The sequence below is a fragment of the Babylonia areolata genome, chromosome 3 (assembly GCF_041734735.1).
Source record: "Babylonia areolata isolate BAREFJ2019XMU chromosome 3, ASM4173473v1, whole genome shotgun sequence".
NCBI lineage: Eukaryota > Metazoa > Mollusca > Gastropoda > Neogastropoda > Buccinidae > Babylonia > Babylonia areolata.
The window spans coordinates 3,658,332-3,667,104 of record NC_134878.1 but is presented as its reverse complement, the minus strand read 5'-3'; the positions used below and the strand labels follow the sequence as shown (position 1 = coordinate 3,667,104).

General features: G+C 39.6%; 1 protein-coding gene across 1 annotated transcript; it reads right to left on the bottom strand.

Moving 5' to 3' along the window:
* Positions 1-939: 939 nt before the first annotated feature.
* LOC143280415 (large ribosomal subunit protein eL37A-like) lies at positions 940-8,499 on the bottom strand. Its single transcript, XM_076585052.1, has 4 exons — positions 8,415-8,499; positions 5,266-5,401; positions 4,169-4,253; positions 940-1,051 (listed from the first exon to the last, which is right to left on the bottom strand). Exons 1-4 carry the CDS (start codon positions 8,415-8,417, stop codon positions 970-972), a joined length of 306 nt encoding a protein of 101 aa, XP_076441167.1. The 5' UTR covers positions 8,418-8,499; the 3' UTR covers positions 940-969.
* Positions 8,500-8,773: the final 274 nt, after the last annotated feature.

Below are 8,773 nucleotides of genomic sequence, written 5' to 3'. Positions count from 1 at the left end.
CTGCAGCAGCAAATCCAAGTAGCTGTCCAAGAAATTCCTGCATCGACTGATGTAGAAGAGGTATGGAGCACCTTTAGAGATGCTGTGTACACAGCAGCAGCTGACACACTGCTTTTTACAGAGGAGCCACAAAGACTGGTTTGACAAGAACGAGTCTGGAATCTCCAAGCTCCTGAACACACTGCATCAGGATCACATTTGTGGGTAACATGAGTTGAACACAGGGTTGTATTGGTCAGTGATGTTGGGTGCAAAGTATGGTTCATCACTGTTGGTGGCAGGTAAGCTTGATGAAACTTTTATTACCTCACCTAGTTTTTATAAAGTTAATTTTTTTGTTTTGAAGAATCCTGCAGTCATTTTTGTCTTCTTCCCTACCTCACCTAGATTTATGTGACAGGAGTGCATATTGGCGGACAAGTGATGAAAGGTGCTGAGAGGGTATAGGCCTTTTGTGTCAGTGATGTCCATGTATTTGAGATTTTATCAGACCTGGGTTTTGGTTGTGTTCCATGTGTGCTGCTTGTTGGAAGTACTTGAAGTAGGCAGTGTGTGCTGCTTTATGTAGGGCTGTGTGTTGCTTTTGCTAAGTAGGGTGGACTGCTTAGTGTGTGTGTTAAGTAAAAATAAACACTATAAAAACCAATCCATATGGCCCCTGCTATTGGTGTGAGGAGAGAGCCAGTGCAAGTGTGCAACATCAAATAGTTGATCCAGTACCCCCTTTCTGATCCTCTCTTGGAATCGAACCACTTTCAGTTTTACAAAATGAAGCTTCTACAAAGTCTTTTCACTCTTTTTATGGGTTGATCAGAGAAAAAGAACTGCATTTCTTTTAAGTCTTTTCTTAAAAATGGAATACATACCTCTCTACAACACACACAATACACATGCTGACGTGTACACACACACACACACACACAAATAAAAGACTTCATGAATGTCTTGAACATTTATTTCCTGATCATTTTACTTGGAGGCAACAGCAGAGGATGCAGGAGCTGCGATCTTCCTCCTGGGCTTGGGCACTGTGCCCTCACGGAATCCATTTCTGCAAAAGACAGACCACCACTCAATAAATGTCATTATTCTTTCAACAGCATGAAACATATACTAAGTCACCATGTCACCAACTCACTCAATGCAGCACAGAAAAAAGCATCCTTCCAAATACAAACATACATAAGGTAGCTATGTATGTGTTGCCTTTCTTGGTGGTTGTGGTGTAGTTTTTAATTTGTGTTAAGTGTGTGTGTGAGACGAACTATGCCAGGTCATCAAAAAAACAATGATCCAAATGTCCTCCTGACATCTTCAGAGTCACTGGCATTACAGATACAGAATACTTTACTATATCTCTCAAGAAATTCATGAAAGTATACATATAGATACACACACACTTATGATGCCCACATAACTTCCCACAAAGTGACTGCCAAAATTATCGAAGTTATTAGCCGAACAACTCGTGTAAAACAAACATCTTCAGTCATCTCATTGGCGTTAGTACTGCCAGTTAGCTCCCCTGACTTGACCCACATGACACATTTGTATGGTTAAGAAATAAAATCGCCAACAAAAAAACAAATGTTAGAATCTAAGAATTGAAAACTTCCAAACTGATCAGTAACATGAGTTAGTTGGGGACAAAATAAAAATAAAAAAGTTCCTTCTTATGCTGTCATACACTATATACAGTGAGATGATGAAAGTATCCTTTTTTTTTTTTGTTCGAAACTTCCACCCACTGATGATTTGTAAATAAATCCAGGAAAGTGACTTGTAAATATATCCAGGAAAGCACACAGAGTTTGAAACACATCAAATTTAGAACGCCATACTGGCTTGCCAACAGAGGCACTGCAAAAATAACTCTCCTGCTCATGAGCACAGCAACACCCTCTGTATTTATTGGTCGCAGTGGAGTGGGAAATCCAAAGGTCAGTTAACCTTTCCCATACGTCGTGGGTGTGCTCACACCAACACACGTTTTTTGCTACTTGAGTAATTTTGAAGCCACTTCCATTAAATTTCATGACTTTGTTTATAATGTTTATCCATAAACAAAGAAATAAATATACAGTAAACGTCCCAGTATGTCGTGGGTGTGCACACCCATACTCTCAAAGAATAAATTTTGCACGCTGTTCGTCGTGGGGATGGAGCCACCCATACTTGCAAAGAATGCCTTGTGCACCACACGTTGTTTGTGTGACTGCTAGAGAGAGAGGGGAAGGGAGGGGGTCGGGTGGGCAGGCGTTGGTATGAAAGTGTTTCTTGCCCACCGTTTGGAATTGGTGACACCGAGATAAGGCCAGATTCGGTTCTGTCGGCTACTACCTTTTTGTCTGTTGTGCATGATATACTTGTTCAAGTCTGCGGTTTTACTCTGAAGTTTTAACTCGTTTCAAAAATGGATATTTACTGTACTAGATAAAAGAATTGATTTAAATAAGATTAGAACTGATTGGTACCGGCCATTTTTATTGAACTGAAAAAACCTTTACTGAAAACTAGATATATCATTGTATGTCTAAAATCCATTGATCTGCATCTAGTTGATACAGAATTTTTTTCTTATTCCAATTAAATCGAAACAAAGGAAACCTGCCTATGACGAAAAAAAAAAAAAAAAAAACCGCCAGGAATGCCGCCATCTCCATCAAGGGAAAGGGGACTGGTATGGTACCAGTGCCACCGGCATCAGTTGAACTCCATACAGTAAACACACCGTACTCGTGTCTGTCATCGCATCTGGTCATGTGATAAGGGAGGAGGGGAGGGGGAAAGAAGGGGAAGGGCAAGAAAAATCTGACAGCATATGGAATGGACGTGCGTGTGTTTGTGTATCTGTGTGTGTGTAGAGGATGGGGTGTGGTGTGTGTGTATGCACATAAACACAAAAAACAAAGAAAAGCGTTTCCTATAACTGCATAAGCCTAAAATCTGATACAAAACCAAAAAAAAACATTTGTCTGTAATGGAGATGCATCTTTTGTACTTCGTCTATAGATCCCTGATCTAAATAACATCTACAAGCTACAGCCACCAAATGTACCACTGCTTCATCAACTGACGTAATTTCATCACACACACCACACTAGTCATTATTGCGGGTTTCGTTCCACAGTGTGGCTGGACAGGGAGAGATCGTGCATGTGCGTGTGTGTGTGTGCATCAGTGTGTATGCAAGTGAGTATATGTGCAAGGTCTCAGTGTGTTTGGAGGTGTCTACACACATATATCAGCAAGTGTGTGTGTGTGCGTGTCTTGCAGGACCATGAGAACATCGATACGCTCCAAAGGGCGGGAGTGAATCACTGTTCATTTGTTGTAATAAAGTGCGCTTGCTTTGTAGTTTTTTATTCAAAGCGTGCTAGATTTCATCAAAACAACTCAGAACTGACTCTCAGTCAGTTCAAAGTAATACATAATGTTTGGCACAAGAGAGCTGCCATCAACAAGTACAGAACAGATCAGACCGAAACGGGCCTTTCATTATTATATGTAGCGGGGACAGACGTAATGAGTGTGGTTTTTTTTCGATTTTGTCATCAAATACATCATCATTAGCATCACCACACTTTGGTGTCCAGACGACATCGATCATACCTAAGTTTCGCCCCCTTCCCCTCCCCCATTTTCTCTTCGGATATGCACATATCTCAGAATGGCCTCTGGCTGGGGGGTTTCTGCGGCAGTCACACCAACAAATAGTTCAGTTTAATTTTAAAAAATTTTTTTAATTGTTTATAATGAAATGGAAAAGCCTATTTACACAAAGCTCTCACATCCCTGCACTTGGTCAAGCGCCTGAGTAAACACATGCATGCAACTGGAAACCGGACATGAAAGTTTGCTGAAGGACGTACGGCAAGGTCTTGTTTCTTAGAAAGCATGGGTGTCTGTACACCCACGACGTACGGTGCGCAAAATTTTAGGTGATGTATGGGAAAGGTTTAGATCTTCTTAGCTATATCGGTGCCACTCCAAAAATTCAAAACTATCTAAAGCCCCAGCTCCTTCGTCTGAAACAGTTGTAAACAGAAGATGCCCACTTAACTTCCCACAAAGCTACTGCAGGTATCAATGTACCCTGCTGGCCCAACAAATCATGTCAAATGTACACACACAAATCAACCAACATGTCAATCCACTGCACACTTACCTAAATCTGCGGTAGACAACCTTCAGATGACGCATTCTGCCAGTGCCAGTGGTATTCCTCCTCTTGGCCTTCTCACTCCAGTTGACTGAAACAATAATTGACAAACTGAAAGTGACCCAAAGACAAAACCAGAAACACAGAATGACAGATATTTCTACTCCAGCACAGGATTTCCTGGGGGTGTGTGCGTGGGGGGGATGTGGCATCCTCTTGGTTTGGTGGGATTTCTATCCATTTTATTTGTAAAATCAAGGATAAAATAGAAAGCTTTATTGAAACCTTTCTTAAAGGCCTTAAAAGAACAATAGTCGAGGACACAGCAATTCTGCAGGACAAAACAGCATCTCCCACCAGTGAAATATTTAACCTGTTCAGTGTCAGAGATTTTGTAAAAGAAGTGCTCTCTGCTTGCCAGGGAACTGAGAGGATTTAGGGGTTGCAAACTTTTAAAAACCATACCAAAAAAACAAAACCATAAAAAAACAAAAACAAACAAAACCAATTACTATAGGAAACAGAAAGAAAGTACACGTTTCTATGACAGAAAATTAATGTGGATTCCAAATCTGGGCTTAGTTTTAAATTATTTTGAATGTAAATAACTATTTCGCCTTCTCAAAGAGGAGATGATAATTTCAAGGCATTAAAAATCTATGTCCACCTGCACAGAATAACATCCAAATAAACAAAATACAGCTGGAAATAGCATGTTTATTGACTGATTACACCCGTAGAACATAAAATGTCTTACAAGTTTAGAATAACAATAGCAACTACTGTAGTCAAGTAAGTGAATAACTGTCCCAGCAACAACACAAATGGGTTTAGTCATAAGAAAATCGTTTTCTCAGGAAGCAAACCGTCAAGCAATTCTTACACCTACGAGTGTTCCCCTTCTGTAGGGAAAAACGATGTGATCAGTTTGCCACCTTCTCTATCTGGCAACAGAACTAAGATACAGAATTCTATCTCACAAAGGACAAAATCTGTATTTTTCTGATACTGAAATGTGAATGACTTATCACTTGATGTCAAAAAGATTTACAAGAATACTTTTACTCAGAATTAACCAAGTAAATCATATAAGTTATGCTCACATTTCCTGATCTTAGAACTGGGGTAACCACATGAAGCACAGGTCTTCTTCTGGATGTGGTAAGAGCGGCGCCCACACCGACGGCAGTGGGTGTGGGTCTTGTTATGGCGCTTTCCAAAGCTGGATGTACCCTTTGTCTGAAAAGAAAAATGAAATAACATTCTTCGTGTAATTTGTACAAACAGGTTATACTTGTGTGAGGGGGTGTGGGGGGTATAGCTTCAGTATGTCTTTCTACTGCGGCCTCTTGGATAGGTGGAATCAAGTCTGGAATCATAATTCGCTGGAGGCCCTAAACAAAATACTAGACAGAAAAAGTATGCAGTGTGTAGAGTGGGTGCAGGGCTTCCTACAGTTGGTTTGCTTAGAGAGTCCACAACTCTCAGGCATTTTTAGGAGTCCTCATGTGTTCTATAGAGTTCAATAAGTTGAGAGTCAAGAAAGCATTCTTTCATCAAAACTGCAGCTATCTGAATTTTCTCTTCCACGAACACTGATAAAGTGTCCTTCTTTTTCGATGATTTGTCCCCTTTGAAACTTGATGATCAAAATCAGCTGATTAAGAAGCAGCCTTTTGATCTTGTTTGCGTTCTGGAGTGTCAAGCCACAATAGCAGACATTTTCATTTTGAACTGTATCACAGAATACTCAATAAACCCCGTTAAGAGTGTACCGGAAAAATACAACTTTGCAACTGTCACCAATTTCATGAGACAAGATGCTGACTGAAAACTACTGAAACAAGAAGCAAGCGCCATTGTTTGACCATGCTGCTTCATATTTCGACCGACACCAATTTTATGGTGTATCTCACAGACTCCCTAGCCAAAACTCTATATACTCTCATATTAGAGTCAGAGATGCACTAATGTGCGTAAGCAGAAGCCCTGGGGTGTATGTTGACACATTTGATGAATACAATTCATACATCAGCAAAAAAAAAATTTTTTTTCTTTTATTGAAATATCTGGGGATACTGCCTGTAATCTAATTAACACCCTAATGATAAACATGAAAAGCAACAATGAAATTTGCCCAATGGGCTTAAAAAATATTTTAAAATCTTACGAAAAAATTTCAGGAAAAAACCTGTCAACCACATTTAATTTTATGAATATATGATCTGAACACACTGACAGATGAATCCTTGAGACTCTGTTCTGGCTGGGGAACAGCTGAAGTTAGAAAAAAAAAAAAAAAAAAAAAAAACCCACCTGAAAATCTGGTGGGGGTCCAGGGGCGCACCAACAACAAAAGCAAATACACACAAATGCACACATACACACGTAGAAGTGCAAGCAAGCGTGCCAGACACACACACATAAACAGAGACAAGCTGGTACGCCAACCACACACACGCACAAAAAGCACGCACACAGTTTTAAGGATATAAAGCCAAAGGAATGATGTCATAAAAGACAGAAAACAGAGACACCCACAATTCTGAAATTTACCAGTAATGTACCAAATGAGACAGTACGTATACTGAAATGTACCAAATGAGAGACAACGCCAACGCCACACGTTTGAACAAGACAAAATATTTCATATATCTTTTGACTTCAGATCCCAGAACTAAACGACACAAATGCAGCCACGAAGTGTATAACCACATCATGGGTGGACATATTTCAAAGAATTGACGTCAAATGCAACATTGTTACAAAGTGTCGAACTGCAACCAGTGCAGGGACCTTGGGGTTGAGCAAGATGGACAGCGCACGTGTGTGTGTGTGTGTGTGTGTGTGTATGTTGAGTGCATGCGAGAGTATGTGCGTATCTGTGTGCATGTGCACATCTGGCGTATGTATGAGTTTGCATGGGGTGGGGGCATCTTCGTCAGTGTGTGCGTGTGTCAGCGATGGAAAAATGAGTTGCGCGTGCATATGTGAGTGAGCGCATGTGTGAGTGCGCACACGTACGTGTGCATGTGTGGATTCCCTGTCAAAATTAGTCTGAAAATCATGTGTTAACACATGCACTGGCACATCAAACTGTGAGCATGTCAATGGTGGATCAACTACCCCGAACACTGGAGCTGAATCCTGTGGAGCTGTTTGTTCTTTTTTGTTGTTTTTTTTTCCTTTTTCCACATTGCGCTTGTTGTGATGATAAATTAACCTTTCGGTTAGATCAAAATGATGCGGCAGTAGTGGTCCATGGCATCAAAACTGTCTCACACCACCTGATCCCCATTTCCCATCAATTTCTCCCCATATCTGCACAAGTAAGAAGTGGCTTTTCAACAGGCCTTGCTACAATGTGTTACTACAAGGACTGCAAAATGGCTTTTTTACCAGCAAAAAACTTTAAAATGAAATTTAAACCACGGAAAATCACGGTGCAGCAAAAAATTCCCCAGCCTGTCTGTTACGATTCCATGAATCAACTTACAAAAGGAAAGGAGATGAAGTAACACACTGACTACAGCATTTTCCACAGGCAAAATGAAAAAGATGACAAACTTGGCTATACTTGGTGAGCCGAACTGGAACCTTTACTTGGAAGTGAAGAATAATAAGAACTAAAGAAGCTAATATCAGTATCATTTTCACTTCTAAGTAATCTAATCCACGTCATTCAACGTACGTGCAATCTGAACCATATCATTTCTGCATTTTTCTCTCTTCGTTTTATCTTTGTGTTTTATCGTTTTGTCGAATACCCAAGCGTCAAATCTAAGTCCAGTATCCTTTCGTGTTTTGAGTACAGTACAGTATACAAACTATCTTTGAATTTATGTTGTAAACTTAATAACATCCATGATAATGGAGTAATCCAAGAGGTTTTTTAATATTGCAAAACCGAATTTCAAAACAAAGTGAAAACAGCCAAAATGCTGTAAACAAGGGTATGTACTTCAAATTCACCATTCGTACCAAGAAATTCTTAGTTTACTTTCAATGTAAGACTAACACAATAACAAAATAATGTGACCTAAGTGTTCGGGAAGGCCCATGAAGACGAAAACCGAAGCCGTGATGATGATCTTATTTCCTTTAAAATGAGTCAAAGCACAAACTTAAATACAAATATAGGATTGATGACTATAAGAAGAAAAGCAGTAATAACATATATCGCAAAATGCAGTCCGATGAAATAGCAGCACTCTGAGATTCTTTCTGATTTAGATGAGAAAGCACCACCTACCATGTTGACTACAATTCAGGTGTCCCAAAAGAGGAAGTCTCAATGTGGTAACCGGAAGTTCGTTTTCAAGCCGGCATACGTCTCAATACCACAATTTTTCAGAAACAGGAAGTTACCGCAAATTATGAGAGAATGCGAGAGAGGCAAGACAAGACAAAATTCTTTAATTCGAGGATAATGAATAAGCACTGGCGTGCTTTTTTATTTTATTTTATTTTATTTTTTTTACATCCAGTCCCTGCCCCACTACACAATACTAAATAAAACTTTTTAAAAAGCATGGTGTCAATAGAAAAACATGAGAGGGAACACTGAAACAAAATTAAGCAATTAATTCTTTAAAAAAAATATATATATAT

Excerpts from the sequence above, each read along its gene's own strand:
- LOC143280415 (XM_076585052.1), bottom strand. Across the intron at positions 4,254-5,265 it reads CAGTTCTAAGATCAGGAAAT|TCAACTGGAGTGAGAAGGCC; the intron begins GTGAGCATAACT and ends TTATTGTTTCAG. Across the intron at positions 1,052-4,168 it reads GTTGTCTACCGCAGATTTAG|AAATGGATTCCGTGAGGGCA; the intron begins GTAAGTGTGCAG and ends TGTCTTTTGCAG.